Below are 21,685 nucleotides of genomic sequence, written 5' to 3'. Positions count from 1 at the left end.
TACTCTATTTCCCCACCCCTAACAACAACGATTAAAAAAAAAAAAACCTAAAGAACAAAAGAATAGCACAAAAAAATTTTTTTTTGGTATTAAAAAGGCACTGTTCCTAAGTTACTCTAGACACTGAGAAACCATCCCTAGGTTTCACCTGCAGGAATGAGCACTTTCGGACCAAGGTAGTGCCATCACTCCCACTCCACAAATTACCTAGCCCTTGGGTATCATTAAAGCATTTTCACGTGCAGATACCACTGAAGCATTATTCAATTTTTCCACGTGTAATTAGATCAGCATAGTGACTCAGAAATTGCTTTAATTCAATTCAACACTAACTAAAATTCTTAAATAATAAAATAAATATTACTTAGAAAGATTGCCAAGACTAATCAATACATACCAAAGTAGGAACAGTAAACATCTGAACTGAGAGTGCAGTTATAGAGATACTTCTGTCATGATCATCACTGATATAGTCTTTCTGTAGCTGCTTATAATACTGGAAGATAAAACAATAAGTAGAGAAGCAATTATAAATAAGTACTGAAAACTTTTAAAATCCCTATTTTAACAGCTGCTACATTTGTTCCTATGTATAAGATGGCAAGTATTATAACTCCTATTTACTAAGGGGAGATACTATGGTCAACAAAAATTTACTAGAAAGAGAATAACAAAAGACTGAATATGAATTCAGCTACCCAACCTAGCATAGTTGGATACTGAGAACTATTAAAAAAAAACACAACACACACACACACACACACACACACACACACACACACACACACACACACACACACACAGGTAAAAATCACAGAGGACTGCAAAGGTGCAGTATAAACTTTCTCCCAACAGAATCTGGGGCCATCTTTAGCAGATTTTACCCCAATGGAATAGGGCAGGGACTATATTTAAAGTATTTAAAAGCTGATATGACCCAGAAAACCAACCATCAGATTCAACCCAGCCTTAAACAGAATGGATGCTGGCTGTACATAACTTCTTATATACTGGTGCATACCAGCTGAAAATCAATCCTGATATCTTGGGAGAACAAAAATAATAATACATCCAGTCATGCATCAAGCATCTATTATATGAAAGCACAGTGTTAGATCCTTGACCGACATATTTAATTTCAACCATTAGAATTCATACAAAGTTTAAGAGGTAACCATGGTATACAGAAAAATATCATATAAGGAGGGAGAACTGCTGTTGTGTAAGGAAAAAACTTCATTTCAGATCACAGATATGGTCCAATATTCTATCTCTAATGAGTTTTAGAAGAATAGAGTTGATAATTTGAGTTGTCATCACCTTTAAAGAAACCAAATGTCTTAGTTGCTTTTAACAATCTACTTATAAAATCCAGGAAGTGCAGGTATCTTATCCCGCAGTATCAATTGCCTATGACAACCATTATTTCACTCTCTACTTCCAATTCCAGCCTGGGTCTACCTCTGTCCTAAGTTTTACAGAATTTCCTGCCACTCAAAATCAGAGTAAACTAACAAGTATACCTCTGTATAAGGCAAAGCAGAAGGTTAAAGAAGTACATGTCCTAACTAGTCTAACTTGAGAGAGAGAGAGACAAAAAATATAACAATATAAGGGATATACAATAGATCAATAAAACAATATTAAAAAGCTATAAGATTTATCTTTATATTCTAGACTCAAATAGTTAAGTATAACTCTTGCCCATCAAATACCTGCCTCCTTTTAGCGTGTATATCTGTTCCTTTTCCCTGCTATGCCTTTCAGCTAGTCACTGCTCTTGTCTAACAGACAAATGATTAGAAAAGATAAATGTATTCACGAATGTGATAACTTCCTACTGCTTTTTCTAGGCAAACAATAGGTCATTCTCCACCTATCTCCTCTCTCAGACTACTGTTTCCATACTACCAAACGTGAAAATAAATGAACTTTTTGACAGAGAAATGAAATATAAAATTAAATTCTTGCTTCATCATTATCCCCTTTGTTTCCATTATTTCACTTACAAAAATGTTTTTCTATTTCTATTTGTTGATATCTATTTATAAAGAGCAATTACCTTCACAAATTCCATAGCAAAGAATTTTTTGTATTCCATCTCCATAAAAAAACTGCTGAAGATCAATTCGTGAAGGATCTTACGGGCACCTATACATCATTTTTTGGGGAAGTGGGAGGAGTATCACCAAGGCAAAAAAAACATTCCAGCTATTAGTAGTGGCAGAATATTATAAAAATATTTCACATGCTAATAGACCTCAAGGACTCAAATGTTAGTGGCATTTATTGCATTAATATTTAATAGCTAGAATTTAAAATACATACATGTAATGCCTTTCCCCTCTTTTTCTGTACCCTTCTCACTCCTGTACCTTACTTCATCCTACTTCTCCCCCCTTTCTCCACTCCTTTTCATTCTGTTTCACTAAAGACTACTCTTACTCTGTACCTTCCCTTCTCCATCCTCTTTAACCTTTCTCTCACCTTTTACTTTTGGTTCTTCATTTAAATTTTAAAAATGAAAATTAACATAGCTTTTATAATGGCACTACTACATGAATGCATACATACTCTTTTTACTGGTTCTGACTAAATGAAAAGGCACTGTAATTAAAAGGCAATATCCCTGGGTTTTAACACAGAATACATATTGATTGGTTAACCTCACCTTCTAAGTATAATATCTTATCAAGTTCACTGATTTAATAAACAAAAGAGATTAAACTCCACTTTAAGGTCATAATATTCCTCTGCTTCATGGCAAGAAGCACAAGTAAAGATCTACCTACCTTTATAAAGCTTTGCATCCCAAAGCATTAACCTGCTTATGAGACAGGGATTCTCAGAGCCAGGTTCTTCTCTAAGGCATGCTTGGCAAAAGATCTGTCTGAAGTCACCTACAAACAAAAAAAGTCATATAATTTTTATTCTTAGAGTATTTTCTCCCAAAAGTTTCCTATATTACATTTCCTATAATAACATATGAAAAAACTAACAGTAGTCATCCCACACTTGATGTCAAGAATTATTCTGTCAATATCAAAGAATCAAGAGCCAATGAAACACTATTCACAGCATCTGAAATGCAATCCTGAAAATAAGCAAAATGTATATAAAAAAAACCAAAAACCATTTTATTTTATACTCAATGACATTTTAAAATTTGTGGCTATTTAAAAAGACAGTAGTTTATGAAAAATAAGAAAAATAGGCTATATGCTTACTTGAATAGCTCATAATTTTATTCATCCAGGACCCCAGACGCAAAGCAAATTTCTGATGAGCCATAACCTCAGAGTGTAATACTTCTACATGAAGCGGATGTTGAGAGACATTTTCTGAATGACTCTAGAAATGAAAGGAATATTAAAAACAAACTAGTTTTAAAATTTTTGTTTTAACTAAGTAATCTACTCTTCAAAAAAAGAAATCATATAACTGTTGCAGTTCCAAATCTCTGGGTCTAAATGCTCCAATCTTATCTTTACTTAGGATGTCAAACCACTTCAACAATATAATTGTTTTACTTGGGCTCTTGTAATGTGCATTCCTCTTAAAATTCTCTTTTTGACTCTAATTCAGAAAATTACCTTTATATCTTCCTTTGCTTCCTGGCAAGCAGCAAAAGCACCTGCTTTCACAGCCCGACGGCCCTAATTATAGACAAACATGAGAATTAGGTAGTAGATTGACAATCCCAATCAATAAGTAATATAAAGCCCAGAGACCTAATAAGCTCTTAATTATCAATCATTTGTTGACTGCCTAAAAGTCCTAAGACTGACAATACCTAGAAGATAAACATAAATGTTTAGCAGCTTTATGTAGCTTCAGAACTTTCAATACCACTAGTGGAGAGTTTCTATACTTTAGGATTCTAGATTTCCTGCTTGGCAAGAATGTCAATTATTTACTTATTGTAGTATATTCTATTTCTATCAGATAATAATAAGTTAGGTTTACTAAACTCCTATTATATGTCGTAGATAGTTTTCATGAGTAAGCTTTAAATTCTTCATCATATGTTCCATAACACAGTTGTGATCAATTAGTGGGTTAGAGGTATGGCCAGAATATTGATTCCTCAAGCCCTAGAATCACAATGCTAATTACTAGTGCCATGATGTTTCTTCCACCATCTTACACTCCTCTTGAGGGTAGGGATTAGGTTAATGTTCCTTCTGCATACCCGAAGAACACATTTTGCTTTGGATGGCTATTAAATAAAAGCTGAGCCATGCTATCAATATTATTCTAAAAACAGTTTTAATAGATGATGTTAACTAACCAGCTTCTCATAATTCATGCATTTATTCATTCATTCAATAATTATAGAAACAGACAGAGGTTGAGCTGACATTCTTAACTACTCTTTGCCAAGTATATTCAGTAACTTTCTAATTATTTAGAACAAAAGAGGAAAATTAGTCATCTTAAACTGTTAAACACACACAGAAAAATCAAGTTTCAACCAATTTACTTAGGCTATAAACAATAAATGAAGAGGATGGTTGTACCTAACACAATACTAAGGCACTTGGCAAGGGCCAGTCGACACCCAATTTCCAGGAAGCTGATGAAGACAGCATAATAATTCAAATGACACTCACGAACCTCTTTGTCTATGGCAGTGGTGTGCAACTGTGCCTCTGCGAGCTCACAGTCAAGAGCTCTTTGTAGACTGTATATGACATGGTCATATGAATGGTGTTCATCATTGAAAAGGACACAGTAGTAGCTATCATTTTTCTCTCTGTTTAAAAAAAAAGATATATATTCAGACACTGCAACAAATAAACAAAGGAAAATACGAAACACAGGATAAAATAATATATGCCATGTGATGAAGCAGCACCATGTAGTTTCCTATGTATGGGAAAGTACCTCTGTAATACTAGTATAGGAGGTGATTTTAAGTGGTACGGTGCCATAAAATTTAAAAACCCTGATAAAAGTATTACCTTTTCCATGTTTGTCCCCCAATTTTTCTAACTTTCAATTAAAATATTATTCTCAGTAAGTGGCAGTATGTCTTTAACACCATTCTTAAATCTTGCTAATCTCCCACTTTGACAAAAGGAGACAGGTCTCAGGCTCAGAACCTTCAAGCAGGCAACGATAGACAGATTTTATTAACATTTAGTTTTTATTTAACTTATTTTTGTTTTTACCTTCTATTTATTTTAAGTGATACTGGTTTTATAGCACATTTAAGTTTTTTAAAAAAGGTATATAGATTTAAAATGCCAGAACTACCGTTTGACTGAGAGGCCTTAGACAAATCACTTAAGCATTTAATCTTGCTGAGATTACAGTATCTTTTCCACCTCTAAGAAGAGTATAATATCTACATTTGAGAGTGGTGCGAGGATCTTATAAAATACGTGAAAAGAGCTGTCATGGGCTACACAAATATCAGAAGTTATTATCAGTTTTAAACAGTTTATAATAACCTTTCACTAAATACTCAGTTGATCCTCATAACTCTAAGAGGCAGCTTTTCTCAGGCCTCTTATACCTTAGGAAATAGAGGCTCAAAAAGACTTCTCTATGGTCCCAAAGACAATAAGCAGTGAGAATTAGAACTCAGATCTGTGAATTTGAAGTCCAGTGCGGTCTACATACATGACCACACTCAAGCAACCCACCCGTTTTATACAGGTATATTGCTAGTATTATGTTTACCAACACAAAGTTTCTTAAAGCATTTAACTGATGCTATCAACATATCTGAAATTAAAACCTTTGTGGACACAATCTCTGATGATCGTTATTTTTCCAAACAGTTTATGGCCCAGCAAAAGTCAAAACAATACATTTAATGTTTTTAAAAATTGAAATTCTTAATTCTCTCTCATAGAATAATACAAATACACCCAATAAACTAAAAAAACTATATTTAGGTTTGTGAAACTCCTAATATTACTCAGGTAGAAAAATTCCTACAAGCCCCAAACTGTATTTCATATCAGGTCTAGAATTCTCTTTTGCATTTGTAAATTAAGAGCAAATATTACTGTCACTAAAAGACTTATGGTTGTTAGAAATTGCTGGGTTTTAGCTAAAAAAAAACTGTTAAGGGAATTCCCCCGTGGTGCAGTGGTTAAGAATACGCCTGCCAATGCAGGGGACACTGGTTCGAGCCCTGGTCCAGGAAGATCCCACATGCCACAGAGCAACTAAGCCCAGGCACCACAACTACTGAGGCTGCGCTCTAGAACCCACAAGCCACAACTACGGAGCCCGCAAGCCACAACTACTGAAGCCCATGCGTCTAGAGTCGCTGCTCCGCAACAAAGACAAGCCACCGCAATGACAAGCCCACACACCACAATGAAGAGCAGCCCCCGTGCACCTCAACGAAGAGCAGCCCCTGCTTGCCACAACAGGAGAAAGCCCGCGGGCAGCAACGAAGACCCAATACAGACAAAAATAAAAAATAAATAAACTTTAAAAAAAACAACTGTTGGGGCTTCCCTGGTGGCGCAGTGGTTGAGAGTCCGCCTGTCGATGCAGGGGACACGGGTTCATGCCCTGGTCTGGGAAGATCCCACATGCCGCGGAGCGGCTGGGCCTGTGAGCCATGGCTGCTGAGCCTGCGCGACTGGAGCCTGTGCTCCGCAATGGGAGAGGCCAAAACAGTGAGAGGCCCGCACCCCGGAAAAACAAAAACAAAAACAAAAACAAACTGTTAAATCCCTACACCTGAAACAATCCTAGATCCCAAAGCACAGGGCAAAGGGCTATCTCCTCATTCCTACCATCAAATATTAAAAAAAAATTTTTTTTAATTCACTAATTTATGTATTTTGGGCTGTGTTGGGTCCTTGGTGCAGTGTGCAGGCTTCTCGTTGCGTTGGCTTCGCTTGTTGCAGAGTATGGGCTCTAGGCGCACGGGCTTCAGTAGTTGTGGCACATGGGCTCAATAGTTGTGGCTTGTGGGATCTAAAGTGCAGGCTCAGTAGTTGTGGCACACAGGCTTAGTTGCTCCATGGCATGTGGGATCTTCCTGGACCAGGGCTCAAACCCGTGTCCCCTGCATTGGCAGGCAGATTGTTAACCACTGCGCCACCAGGGAACCCCCATCAAAATATTTTCTTTTCTTTTTCTTTTTTTTCTTCTTTTTCTTTTCTTTTTTTAAAATTTAATTTTATTTATTTTTTTATGCAGCAGGTTCTTATTAGTCATCCTTTTTTTTTTTATTTTTTTTATTTTTTGGTACACGGGCCTCTCACTGTTGTGGCCTCTCCTGTTGCGGAACACAGGCTCCGGATGCACAGGCTCAACGGCCATGGCTCACAGGCCCAACCACTCAGCGGCATGTGGAATCCTCCCAGACCGGGGCACGAACCCATGTCCCCTGCATCGGCAGGCGGACTCTCAACCACTGCGCCACCAGGGAAGCCCTAGTCATCCATTTTATACACATCAGTGTATACATGTCAATCCCAATCTCCCAATTCATCACATCCCCACCCCCACCCCCTGCTGCTTTCCCCGCTTGGTGTCCATACGTTTGTTCTCTACATCTGTGTCTCTATTTTGGTCTGCAAACCGGTTCATCTCTATCATTTTTCTAGGTTCCACATATATGCGTTAATATACAATATTTGTTTTTCTCTTTCTGACTTACTTCACTCTGTATGACAGTCTCTTGATTCACCCACGTCTCTACAAATGACCCAATTTCGTTCCTTTTTATGGCTGAGTAATATTCCATTGCATATAGGTACCACATCTTCTTTACCCATTCATCTGTCAATGGGCATTTAGGTTGCTTCCATGACATGGCTACTGTAAATAGTGCAGCAGTGAACATTGGGGAGCATGTGTCTTTTTGAATTATGGTTTTCTCTGAGTATATGTCCAGTAGTGGGATTTCTGGGACATATGGTAATTCTATTTTTAGTTTTTTAAGGAACCTCCATACTGTTCTCCATAGTGGCTGTATCAATTTACATTCCTGCCAACAGTACAAGACGGACCCCTTTTCTCCACACCCTCTCCAGCATTTGTTGTTTGTAGATTTTCTGATGATGCCCATTCTGACTGGTGTCAGGTGATACTTCGTTGTAGTTCTGATTTGCATTCTGCTAATAATTAGTGATGTTGAGCAGCTTTTCATGTGCTTCTTGGCCACCTGTACATCCTCTTTGGAGAAATGTCTCTTTAGGTCTTCTGCCCATTTTTTGATTGGGTTGTTTGTTCTTTTAATATTGAGCTGCATGAGCTGTTTATATATTTTGGAGATTAATCCTTTGTCCATTGATTCATCTGCGAGTATGTTTTCCCATTCTGAGGGTTGTCTTTTCGTCTTGTTTGTAGTTTCCTTTGCTTTGCAAAAGCTTTTAAGTTTCATTAGGTCCCATTGGTTTATTTTTGTTTTTATTTCCATTACTCTAGGAGGTGGATCAAAAAAGACCTCGCTGCGATTTATGCCAAAGAGTGTTTTTCCTATGTTTTCGTCTAAGAGTTTTATAGTGTCCGGTCTTACATTCAGGTCTCGAATCCATTTTGAGTTTATTTTTGTGTATGGTGTTAGGGAGTGCTCTAATTTCATTCTTTTACATGTAGCTGATCAGTTTTCGCAGCACCACGTATTGAAGAGACTCTCTTTTCTCCATTGTATATCCTTGCCTCCTTTGTCATAGATTAGTTGACCATAGGTGCATGGGTTTATCCGTGGGCTTTCTATCCTGTTCCATTGATCTATGTTTCTGTTTTTGTGCCAGTACCATATTGTCTTGATTACTGTAGCTTTGTAGTCTAGTCTCTAGTCTCCAGCTCCGCTTTTTTCCCTCAAGACTGCTTTGGCTATTCGGGATCTTTTGTGTCTCCATACAAATTTTAAGGTTTTTTGTTCAGCTCTGTAAAGAATGCCATTGGTAATTTGATAGAGATTGCATTGAATCTGTAGATTGCTTGGGGTAGTATAGTCATTTTCACAGTATTGATTCTTCCAAGAACATGGAATATCTCTCCATCTGTTGGTATCATCTTTAATTTCTTTCAACAGTGCCTTATAGTTTTCTGAATACAGGTCTTTTTTCTCCCTAGGTCAGTTTATTCCTAGGTATTTTATTCTTTTTGTTGCAATGGTAAATGGGAGTGTTTCCTTAATTTCTCTTTCACATTTTTCATCATCTGAAGGAATGATGAAAAATCATTGTATAGGATGATGTGTATAGGAATGCAAGAGATTTCTGTGTGTTAATGTTGTATCCTGCAACTTTACCAAATACATTCATTAGCTCTAATAGTTTTCTGGTGGCATCTTAGGATTCTCTATGTATACTATCATGTCATCTGCAAACAGTGACAGTTTTACTTCTTCTTTTCCAATTTGGATTCCTTTTATTTCTTTTTCTTCTCTGATTCCCATGGCTAGGACCTCCAAAACTATGTTGAATAACAGTGGCGAGAGTGGACATCCTTGTCTTGTTCCTGATCTTAGAGGAAATGCTATCAGTCTTTCACCATTGAGAATGATGTTTGCTGTGGGTTTGTCATATATGGCCTTTATTATGTTGAGGTAGGTTCCCTCTCTGCCCACTTTCTGGAGAGTTGTTATCATAAATGGGTGTTGAATTTTTTCAAAAGCTTTTTCTGCATCTATTGAGATGATCATATGGTTTTTCTTCTTCCATTTGTGAATATGGTGTATCACACTGATTGATTTGCATATATTGAACAATCCTTGCATCCCTGGGATAAACCCCACTTGATCATGGTGTATGATCTTTTTAATGTGTTGTTGGATTCTGTTTGCTAGTATTTTGTTGAGGATTTCTGCATCTATATTCATCAGTGATATTGGTCTGTAATTTTCTTTTTTGGTAGTATCTTTGTCTGGTTTTGGTATCAGGGTGATGGTGGCCTCATAGAATGAGTTTTGGAGTTTTCCTTCCTCTGCAATTTTTTGCAAGAGTTTGAGAAGGATGGGTGTTAGTTCTTCTCTAAATGTTTGACCAAATTCACATGTGAAGTCATCTGGTCCTGGACTTTTGTTTGTGGAAGATTTTTAATCACAGTTTCAACTTCATTACTTGTGATTAGTCTGTTCATATTTTCTATTTCTTCCTGGTTCAGTCTTAGAAGGTTAACCCTTTCTAGGAATTTGTCCATTTCTTCCAGGTTCTCCATTTTATTGGCATATAGTTTTTTGTAGTAATCTCTTATAATCCTTTGTATTTCTGCCGTGTCAGTTGTGATTTCTCCTTTTTCATTTCTAATTTTATTGGTTTGAGGTCTCTCCCTCTTTTTCTTGATGAGTCTGGCTAATGGTTTATCAATTTTGTTTATCTTCTCAAAGAACCAGCTTTTAGTTCTATTGATCTTTGCTATTGTTTTCTTTGTTTCTATTTCATTTATTTCTGCTCTGATCTTTATTTCTTTCCTCCTGCTAGCTTTGGGTTCTGTTTGTTCTTCTTTCTCTAGTTCCTTTCAGTGTAATGTTAGATTGTTACTTGTTTCTTGAGGTAGGCTTGTATAGCTATAAACTTCCCTCTTAGAACTGCTCTTGCTGCCTCCCATAGGTTTTGGATCGTCGTGTTTTCACTGTCATTTGTCTCTAGGTATTTTTTGATTTCCTCTTTGATTTCTTCAGTGATCTCTTGGTTATTTAGTAACGTAGTGTTTAGCCTCCATGTGTTTGTGCTTTTTATGTCTTTTTCCCCTGTAGCTGATTTCTAATCTCATAGCGTTGTGGTCAGAAAAGATGCTTGATAGGATTTCAATTTTCTTAAATTTATTTAGGCTTGATTTGTGACCCAAGATGTGATCTATCCTGGAGAATGTTCCATGTGCACTTGAGAAGAAAGTGTAATCTGAGGTTTCTGGATGGATTGTCCTATAAATGTCAATTAAATCTATCTGGTCTATTGTGTCATTTAAAGCTTGTGTTTCCTTATTAATTTTCTGTTTGAATGGTCTGTCCATTGGTGTAAATGAGGTGTTAGGTGTTAAAGTCCCCCACTATTATTGTGTTACTGTCGATTTCCTCTTTTAGAACTGTTAGCAGTTGCCTTATGTATTGAGGTGCTCCTATGTTGGATGCATATATATTTATAATTGTTATATCTTCTTCTTGGATTGATCCCTTGATCATTATGTAGTGGCCTTCGTTGTCTCTTGTAACATTCTTTATTTTAAAGTCTATTTTATCTGATATGAGTATTGCTACTCCAGCTTTGTTTTGATTTCCATTTGCATGGAATATCTTTTTCCATCCCCTCACTTTCAGTCTGTATGTGTCCCTAGGTCTGAAGTGGGTTCTTGTAGACAGCACATGTACAGGTCTTGTTTTTGTATCCATTCAGCAAACCTGTGTCTTTTGGTTGTAGCATTTAATCCATTCACATTTAAGGTAATTATCAACATGCATGTTCCTATGAACATTTTCTTAATTGTTTTGGGTTTGTTTTTGTAGGTCCTTTTCTTCTCTTGTGTTTTCCACTTAGAAAAGTTCCTTTAGCATTTGTTGTAGAGCTGGTTTGGTGGTGCTGACTTCTCTTAGCTTTTGCTTGTCTGTAAAGCTTTTGATTTCTCCATTGAATCTGAATGAGATCCTTGCCGGGTAGAGTAATCTTGGTTGTAGGTTCTTCCCTTTCATCACTTCAAGTATATCATGCCACTCCCTTCTGGCTTGTAGAGTTTCTGCTGAGAAATCAGCTGTTAACCTTATAGGAGTTCCCTTGTATGTTATTTGTCATTTTTCCCTTGCTGCTTCCAATAATATTTCTTTGTCTTAGGCTGTCTTCATTTCTTTTCATTCTTTTTTCTTTATTCTGTTCCACAGCAATGAATTCCACCATTCTGTCTTCCAGGTCACTTATCCGTTCTTCTGCCTCAGTTATTCTGCTATCGATTCCTTCTAGTGTAGTTTTCATTTCAGTTATTGTATTGTTCATCTCTGTTTGTTTGTTCTTTAATTCTTCTAGGTCCTTGTTAAACATTTCTTACATCTTCTCGATCTTTGCCTCCATTCTTTTTCCCAGGTCCTAGATCACCTTCACTATCATTATTCTAAATTCTTTTTCTGGAAGGTTGCCTATCTCCACTTCATTTAGTTGTTTTTCTGGGGGTTTATCTTGTTCCTTCATCTGGTACATAGCCCTCTGACTTTTCATCTTGTCTATTTTTCTGTGAATGTGGCCCCCATCAAAATTTTTGATCAAGAAAAGAGCTAAATACTTGGACTAAAGGGAGACACAGTGTTCCGAAGTCCCCACCTTCGTTCACAAACCTCTCAGGGAACTTGGAAGTTGGTCCAGGCCAGGATCAAACTGGGCAATTTACTTCCCTACTGGGATGAATGGCTGCTAGGACCTCGTAAATCATTTAGAACAAGACCCCCAAAATGTGTTTTCTTAAAAATCAGAAGCTCCTGATTAGGCTCTTCCTTTGGCTTAACTTCTATATAGTGTCTTAAGAGAACATCTCATATAAATGGACATTTTGGAAGTATTCCAATGAGGCAATTCTCTATAAAATCTTCATAATGATAGCTAAGTTAAAGCAGTAAATAACAACAAAGACATTTTTCAAACACCCATTTTGCAATATAAATAACCATCATGAAAACTTCTCCCTTTTAAAAAATCCCCCACCTTATCTGGAGTTGAGGAGGCAGTTCTTTTTCCTCTTCCCATACAGTCATTTCTACAATGTATTTTATCACTGAAGGGAATATTTTCCTGGCTTGGGCAATTACCTCTTCATTCAACGGACAGCGTAAGTTCTGCAACAAAGTATAGAAAAACATACTACCAATGTTGTATACAAGTAAGTGGATGAGAAAGATAATGTTATTAATTTATAGCAATAATTTCAATGAGTTCATTCACACCATCCTCCAGGAATGAATTTAACTTCAGCTCAAGAGGCTGCTATTCACATTGGTTTAGCTTAACTCCTTGTGGCCAAGTTGGTGCTACAGATGACAGAAAGGAAAGAAGGCAAAACCACAGAGGTCTCCTTTATGATGCTCTTCATTATGAATGTTCTTCCCTGCCTGAATAATTATATCATCAGAGAACAATGAGTTATAGGGACTGGTTATCCCCTCCAGCTGACAAAAACTTTTCTCACTAATTTATTTCAACTGATCTTTATAGCCACTCTGTTAAGGCAGAAAATTAAAGGCATTTAAAAGATAAAGGTCCCATCCAAGGTCAAAGAACCTCTAAACAGATATAAAAAGCAAGACTAAAATCTGGGCTTTTGACTCCCATGGGGGAAAAAATGTTAATTTCATTACAAAATACCACTTCCTTAACAAAAGGCTTGTTCAAACCAATTAGCTAAAAAAACGCATTTAAATGCTCTATGTCATAAACCATTATGGAAATGCAAATCAAAACCACAGTGAGATACCTCTCCATATTTGCTAAGGTGTCTATAATCAAAAAGGGAGATAACAATAAGTATTGGCCAGGATGTGGAGAAATTTGAACCCTATTCACTGCTGGTGGAAATGTAAAATGATGCAATTTGGAAAACAGTCTGAGAGATGCTCAAAATGTTAAGTATAGTTACCATATGACCCAGCAATTCTACTCCTAGATATCTATCCAAGAAGAATGAAAACATATCTGTACAAAAACTTGTACACAAATATTTGTAGCAGCATTACTCATAATAGCCAGAAAGTGGAAATGACCTAAATTTCCATAAACTGATGAATGGATAAATAAAATGGTATGTAATCCAAACAATGGAATATTATTTGCTCATTAAAAAAAACAATGAAGTACATGTTAAAAAAGCACTAAAGTTATACTTTAAATGGATGAATTTTTTAATACATTATGCAAGTTACAGCCCAGTAAGATGTTTAAACAAAGCAGTAAGCAGGAAAAGAAACATAGTAGCTCTTTAAGACACACACACACACACACACACACACACACGTAAAATCCACTAGAAATTCAGTACAAGGCTTTTAATATTCAATTTTAACCTACCTGCTATAGACCGTACTAATGAACTGTATTTTATTCTGTGGTGACCAAAACATTAACCTACACATTTATTTTTTTGCACCTATTCTTTCTCACTCCCCAATGCTTTATTATTTTAATTTCTACCATCTCCTCAATATGTCACCTTTCCTCTGGAGATTTTGCTCAGAAGCTTTTGCTAGAGAGAAAAAAGAGTGCCAAAGGTACTAAGAGCAATATTAATCCACTATGTTCCTATTTCTTATCTTTTTTAGCTCAATATTTCCTTTCAATTCTTCAGAAAAGTAGTCTGAATTAAAGAGTTAAGAGAATCTACTCATTATTTCCATACTGTATCAATCAGAGGCTAAGTTCTTCAGAAGAGGTCTGGTAAGTACAGAAGAAACTTTTTTTTTTTTTTTTTTTTTTGACTGTGTTGGGTCTTTGTTGCTGCATGTGGGATTTCTCTAGTTGTGGCGAGCAGGGGCTACTCTCCATTGCAGCACGCGGGCTTCTCACTGTGGTGGCTTCTCTTGTTGTGGAGCACAGGCCCTAGAGCACACGGGTTCCAGTAATTGCAGAGCGTGGGCTCAGCAGTTTTGTCTCACGAGCTCCAGAGCACAGGCTCAGTAGTTGTGGTGCACAGGCTTAGTTGTTCCAGGACATGTGGGATCTTCCCAGACCAGGGATCGAACCCATGTCCCCTGCACTGGCAGACAGATTCTTAACCAGTGTGCCACCAAGGAAGTCCAAGTACAGAAGAAACTTTTAAATAAATCATTTATAGCTTAGAAAATAAGAAGGTCCATTAGAGAAAACAAAAGGGTGATAATCAAAATAGATTTTAAAAAACCTTAATAATTAACCCAGAAATGTACTGCAGGACTAGAAAGAAACTTCTCTTAAATATACTTTAAGAGATACTGCCAAATGCTGGATGATGGGCTGATTAGTATCAGCCAGGTCTAATTACATTTGGTAAATCCCTATTCTGGTTGCCACAATGCCACACGCCTGGCAGAGTATGGATTTCACATTCACCAAAGCAGATATGAAACAAATGCGAAGTACAAAGGACTGTTGGGTGGCAATTGATCAGTTATATGCTAGCCATAAGTGTCCTTCTCTCACATCTAGATCATGAATCAGATCTAGAGTCATTGCAGAATATCCAGATTTACCTTCAGAATAAGCCTGAATGACCAATTACCTTTGGAATCTAATTATAAATCCAAAGAAATCCAAGGAGATCAGGTTAGTTCAGGACTAAATTCAGTGTACTGAGGCCATATGACTCAGGAAAACCACCAACGGACTGGAATCCCATGATGTAGGAAGAGGGAGGCTAGTTTTGTAAACTCAATGAGCTATTTAACTCCCAAGGATTCTTCAGCTACTTAACACAAAACAGTACAAAAACAGTTTTCTAGAATGATTAGTTATGGAATGAAGAGGATATAAAAATCAAGCCACATGCAGTGGTTGAGAGTCCACCTGCCGATGCAGGGGACACGGGTTCGTGCCCCGGTCCGGGAAGATCCCACATGCCACGGAGCATCTAGGCCCGTGAGCCATGGCCACTGAGCCTGCGCGTCCGGAGCCTGTGCTCTGCAACGGGAGAGGCCACAACAGTGGGAGGCCCGCATACCACAAAAAAAAAAAAAAAAAAAAAATCAAGCCACAAAGCCCTCTGACTATATGCTAAAATATTCCAATACCCTTTAAAAAAATATCAGAGGAGGAAATGGAAATAATCAGAATGAAAAGCGTTCTTAAACAGAAACAAGAGGGACTTCCCTGGTGGTACAGTGGTTAAGAATTCACCTGCCAATGCAGGGGACACAGGTTCGAGCCCTGGTCCGGGAGGATCCCACATGCCATGGAGCAACTAAGCCCATGCGCCACAACTACTGAGCCTGCACTCTAGAGCCCGCGAGCCACAACTACTGAAGCCCGTGCACCTAGAGCCTGTGCTCTGCAACAGAGACAAGCCACTCCAATGAGAAGTCCACACACCACAACGAAGAGTAGCCCCTCCTCACCCCAACTAGAGAAAGCCTGTGTGCAGCAATGAGGACCCAATGCAGCCAAAAATAAATACATAAATTTATTTTTAAAAAAAACAGAAATAAGAGAATGAATAGAAAGGGACATCTGGTGATATTTAATCAAGCAAATTTTTTATTTGTCAAATGAAGGAATAATCATTTGGAATCAGGACAAATAAATGAGTAAGAGAGAAGAGGCAATCTAAAAATAGAGGGCTGAGGGACTTCCTGGTGGTCCAGTGGGTAAGACTCTGTGCTCCCAATGCAGGGGGCCCGGGTTCGATTCCTGGTTGGGGAACTAGATCCTGAATGCATGCCACAACTAAGAGTCTGCATGCCACACCTAAAGATCCCAAATGCCACAACTAAGACCCAGAGCAGCCAAAATAAATAAATAAATATATATATTTTAAAATAAATCAATAAAAATAGAGTGCTGAACAATAAGGTACATGTTAACGATAGGTGAATGGGTAAAGAGTATATGAATATTCTTTGTACTCTATTTTTGCAACTTTTTACAAATTTGAAATTATTTCCAAATTCAAGGTTAAAAAAAAAAAATGTGCTAGAGCCCAGATTCTAAAGATCTGTATTTTAGTCCCAACTGTCACATTGTCTGGATTACTATGTGGATCTTTAATACATTTAAAATCTGTTGGATCTATTCACACTCATAACTCCAGTTTTCCCTGGCAATTCTCATAAATTTTTCCAGAAGAACTTCTGATTACTTTTGTCAAGTTCCAAAAGAGAATTTGGCTGTTATTCTGACTGGGAATATAATGAATTTATGGACTAATTTTGGAAAAACTTTTATCGTTTGTAATACTGAACCTTCCAATCCAAGAATGAAATGTGTCTTCTGTTTTGTTTTTTTTTCTTTCATGCCCATACTCCTATAGGAGTATAGTTTTAAAGTTTTCTTAAAACAGACCTGGCAGATTTCTTCTTGGTTTTTTTCCTAGGTATTTTATTTTTTTTGATGGTATAGCAAATGGGATCTTTTCTTTCACTACATTTTCTAAAAGCTATTGCTTGTAAGGGCATTCAAGAAATATTTTTTCTGTAACAACCTAAGTGGGAAAAGAATTTGAAAAAGAATAGATACATGTATATGTAAATAAATAAAGTGACTTGCCTGAAAAAAAAAATTTGTTGAATACATTAAACTAATGATTTTTAGTATGTAAGTTCCATAACTAACAACGTAACTAAACTCTACTATAGCTTCTAATTCTTTTTCAGTTAATTTTCTTTGGTTTTCAAGGTATAAATCATGACTATTTTGCCTCCTCTCCAATATTTATGTATTTTAGTTCATTCTGTTTGTCTATTTGACTGACTTCCAGAATAGTAGTAAATAATAACAGTAGTAGTGAATTTCCTTATCTTGTCTCTATCTATAATGGGAATACACTAGTACTTCATCATCAAGCATGATTAACAGCTTTTGATTTGAGGCCAATAATTCTGGAAGAAATTGAAAATCTTATCAAAGAGCTACTTTCCCAAAAAGTGCCAGGCATAAACAGTTTCACAGATGAATTCCAAAAACAGTTCATTCTAGGAATGTAGGCATAATTATGTTATATTATTCTGTCAAACTTGATTTTACCTGTTAATGTTTTATTTAGGCTTTCAGTTTAACAATTATTAATACAACTGATTTATAAATTCCATATTATGTCAGATCTGAAGTCAACATAATGTTGGCTTTATATAACAATTTTGGAAAATTTCCCTCTTCTGCCCTCTGTATTCAGGAACAATTTGTATGTTTTTGTTATTTGTGTAGTGTTTAAGTAATCGAGTGATTTTTATTTTTTTTTTATCTTTTTTTAAAATACAGAGAAACAGAGAAACCGGTATAATAAAAACAACTTTTACCTAAATTTAGTAACTCTTTTTTCCATATATGCTTCCTTTTTTGTTGTTCGAGTATTTTAAGGTAAAAAATAGTCATCATGATATTTTACTCCTAAATATTTTAATATGTATTTAACATGGACATTTCCTTACATAATCTTAATACCCTTATTATAACCTAATAACATTAACAATAACTTTTAAATATTATCTGATATCTTGACCATATTCAAGTTTCCTAATTATTCCCCAAATGACTATCACATTTGGTTATGCCTCAAGTCATTTACATCTAAATGAATCTCCCATGCCCACCCTTAGACTTTTGTTCTTCATGACTGAGGTAAGGCCAGTTTTTCCTATAAAAAGTCCTACATTCTAGATTTATCTTGAAATGTCCTATATATTATATTTATCTTCCTTGTGGTATTCTTTATCTTGTTCATCTCTCCCCTGTATTTCCTATAAACTAGAAGTTAGATGTCAAGGCTTTATTAAGTTCAGGTAAAACACTTTTAGCAAGAATATTTCATTAGTGAGACTATGTACTTCAATTTCTTACCAGCTTGAGATAAATTCACATACCATATAATTCACTAAAAATATACTATTCGATGGTTTTTATGTGCAACTATTACCACAGTCAGTTTTAGAACATTTTCATCAACTCAAAAAAACATACAAAAAACCTTTCATGATCACCCCCACAAGGTCTCCATCCTCATAGACCTAAAAAATCACTAATCTAGTTTTTGTCCCTATGGATGTTCTATTCTGGACATTTCATATAACTGAAATCATGTGATATGTGGTCTTTTGTAACTGGCTTCTTTCACTTAGCGTAATGTTTTCAGAGAGTTCCTCTAAACTAAGTATGTTTCAGCACTTTATTCCCCTTTATAACCAAATACTATTCCACTGTATGGATATAACCTAACCACATTTGCTTATCCATTTATTAGTTGATGAATATTTGGATTGTTTCTAATTTTCAATAAGAATAATAATACTATTCTATTATTGTATAACACTGTTTTATTATAATAATAACACTATTATGAATAATGCTATGAATTTTCATGTATAAATAATTATTTGAACACCTGTTTTCAATTATTTTGAGTCTGTCTAGGAGTAGAATTGCTGAGGCATGTAGTAACTCTACATTTCACAGGTTGAAGAACTGCCTCTTTCCAAAGTGGGTGCACCATTTTACATTTCCACCAGCAGTGTCTGAGGGTTCGAATAACACTTGTTATTACCTGCTTCTTGATTATAGCCATTAGAGGATATTAAGAAGTATCTCATTATGGTTTCGGTTTGCATTTCTCTAATGACTTATGATGTTGAGCATCTTTTCATGTGCTTATTGGTTATTTTGTATATTCTTTGAAGAAATTCATATTCAGATCCTTTGCCCATTTTAAAAACTGGGTTGTGAAGAATTCCCTGGCTGTCCAGTGGTTAGGACTCCACGCTTTAACTGTAGAGGGCACAGGTTCAACCCCTGGTTGGGGAACTAAGATCCTGCAAGTCACACAGTGAAATGAAATGAAATAAAATAAAATAATGAAATGCCACCACTAAAAAAAAAAAAACAAAAAACTGGGTTGTCTTTTTATTTTTAAGTTTTAAGAGTTCTTTATAAGTTCTACATACCAGTTCCTTTTATCAGATAATATGACTTGCAAATATCTCTCTCTCATTCTGTGTGGTATCTTTTCACTTTCTTGGTAGTGTCCCTTGGAACATAAAAGTGTTTAATTTTTTTTTTTTTTTTTGCAGTACGCGGGCCTCTCACTGTTGTGGCCTCTCCTGTTGCGGAGCACAGGCTCCAGACGCGCAGGCTTGGCAGCCATGGGTCACGGGCCCAGCCGCTCTGCGGCATGTGGGATCTTCCCGGGCCGGGGTACGAACTGTGTCCCTTGCATCGGCAGGCGGACTCTCAACCACTGCACCACCAGGGAAGCCCAAAAGTGTTTAATTTTGATGAAATTCAATTTAAGGTTTTTTTTTTCTTTTATTACTAATGCTTTTGGTGTTACATCTACGAATCTATTGCCAAATCCAAGGTAATAAAGATTTATCCCTATGTTTTCTTTTAAGAGTTTTATCGTTTTTGCTCTTAATTTTAGGTCTTTGATCCATTCTGAGTTAATTTTTGTGGTTGGTGTGAGTTAGGGGTCCAGATTCATTCTTTTGCATGTGGATATCCAGTTGTCCCAGTCCCATTTGGTAAAAAGATTATTCTTACCCTAGTGAATGGTCTTGGTACTCTTGGTGAAAAATGGCTGACCACAGACATGTGGGTTTATTTCTGGGATTTCAAATTTATTCTGTTAATCTATATTTTTATCATTATGCCAGTACCACACTGTCTTGATTACTGTTGCTTTGTATTAAGTTTTAAAATAGGGGGCTTCCCTGGTGGCGCAGTGGTTGAGAGTCCGCCTGCCGATGCAGGGGACACGGGTTCGTGCCCCGGTCCAGGAAGATCCCACATGCCGCGGAGCAGCTGGGCCCGTGAGCCATGGCCGCTGAGCCTGCGCGTCTGGAGCCTGTGCTCCACAATGGGAGAGGCCACAACAGTGAGAGGCCCGTGTACGGCAAAAAAAACACAAATAAATATAAATAAATAAATAAATAAATAAATAAATAAATAAAATAGGGATGTGTGAGTCCTCCAACTTTGTTCTTCTTTTCTAGGGTTGTTTTGGCTATTGTGGGTCCCTTACAATTTCATACAAATTTTAGAGCCATCTTGTCAATTACCTAAAAAAAATTTCCAGCTGGGGAACTATACTGAATATGTAGCTCAATTTGGGGAGCATGGCCTTTAATATTGTGATTTAGAACAAGAAATATCTTCATCCCAGTTTCTGGCACAGAGCTCCTAAAACCCTTGGAATTTCCCAAGTGAAGAAGTGGGGGCTGTCTTTTGTTATGTTTATCAGGTGACTTTTAGAAAGCACCTAAGGATTCGGGCTGGTTGCCTGGAGACCCAACCTGTGATTAGAAGGTTGCAACTTTCAGTCCCATCCCCATCCCCAGAGGGGCTAGAGGTTGAATCAATTGCCAATGGCCAATAATTTAACTAATCATGCTATGTAACAAAGCCTCCATAAAAACAAACAAACAAACAAAAAATCTCCCATGGGCTTCCAGAGAAATACACACAGATGTCTCTAAATACATAAAAGATCTATTACTGCTAAATTCTTTCCAGGCAAGAAGCTTTCAGCCCCTGCATGCTCATCCCCTAGATACAAAAGGATGCAATGGACACTTTAAAATGACTGCTTTTCTCTTCCTTAGGTCAGATAAATTCTGAGGTAAGCCCCCCGCCCCAATTTATTTTTCTTCCCATTACATTTATGTATAACTGAGTTGATTTGAAGCATCAAGACATGCACATGTTAGCACAAGTTAAGATCTGATCACATCTAAATATGCCTGCACTAAATCCAGAACTGTGACACAACAGCACTTAAGTAAAATCTTTGTAAATCTGCTTCCCTAAATCTGGGACACTGAGAAACAATTAGAAAAATGCAACACTGTCCTTAGAAACTGTACATGTTGAAGGAGTGGATATTCAACAAAAGTCTGTCAATGACCATAAGTACAAAGTAAATACTAAAAATGTTTTAATGCAAGTAAAAAAATATATTCTTGTGAAAATATTTAGGTTTGCCAAAAACTGTCTTGTTAAAGCAAGACAGTTTATGCCATGCCCAATTATTTGTTACACGATTTCTGTGCAAATCTTTATACCTGGACAAAGCCTCAGTCCTAAAATGTTCTTCTTTAATTAAAATTTATCCA

General features: G+C 36.6%; 1 protein-coding gene across 2 annotated transcripts in view; it reads right to left on the bottom strand.

The window, feature by feature from the left end:
• Window positions 1–21,685, bottom strand: part of UBR1 (ubiquitin protein ligase E3 component n-recognin 1) — a gene marked incomplete at its 5' end in the record, with an annotated part of 155,863 nt that overhangs the window by 79,866 nt on the left and 54,312 nt on the right. For both annotated transcript variants that reach the window (XM_079700174.1, XM_079700175.1), the window contains 7 exons: window positions 398–496; window positions 2,063–2,151; window positions 2,793–2,900; window positions 3,228–3,351; window positions 3,594–3,656; window positions 4,618–4,756; window positions 12,612–12,742. In XM_079700174.1, coding sequence (XP_079556300.1) covers window positions 398–496; window positions 2,063–2,151; window positions 2,793–2,900; window positions 3,228–3,351; window positions 3,594–3,656; window positions 4,618–4,756; window positions 12,612–12,742 — 753 coding nt within the window. The remainder of the gene's footprint in view (window positions 1–397; window positions 497–2,062; window positions 2,152–2,792; window positions 2,901–3,227; window positions 3,352–3,593; window positions 3,657–4,617; window positions 4,757–12,611; window positions 12,743–21,685) is intronic.

This window comes from Hyperoodon ampullatus (genome assembly GCF_949752795.1).
Source record: "Hyperoodon ampullatus genome assembly, chromosome: 3".
NCBI lineage: Eukaryota > Metazoa > Chordata > Mammalia > Artiodactyla > Ziphiidae > Hyperoodon > Hyperoodon ampullatus.
Note: the sequence above shows the minus strand (reverse complement) of the source record. Positions and strands in the feature narration are given on the sequence as shown.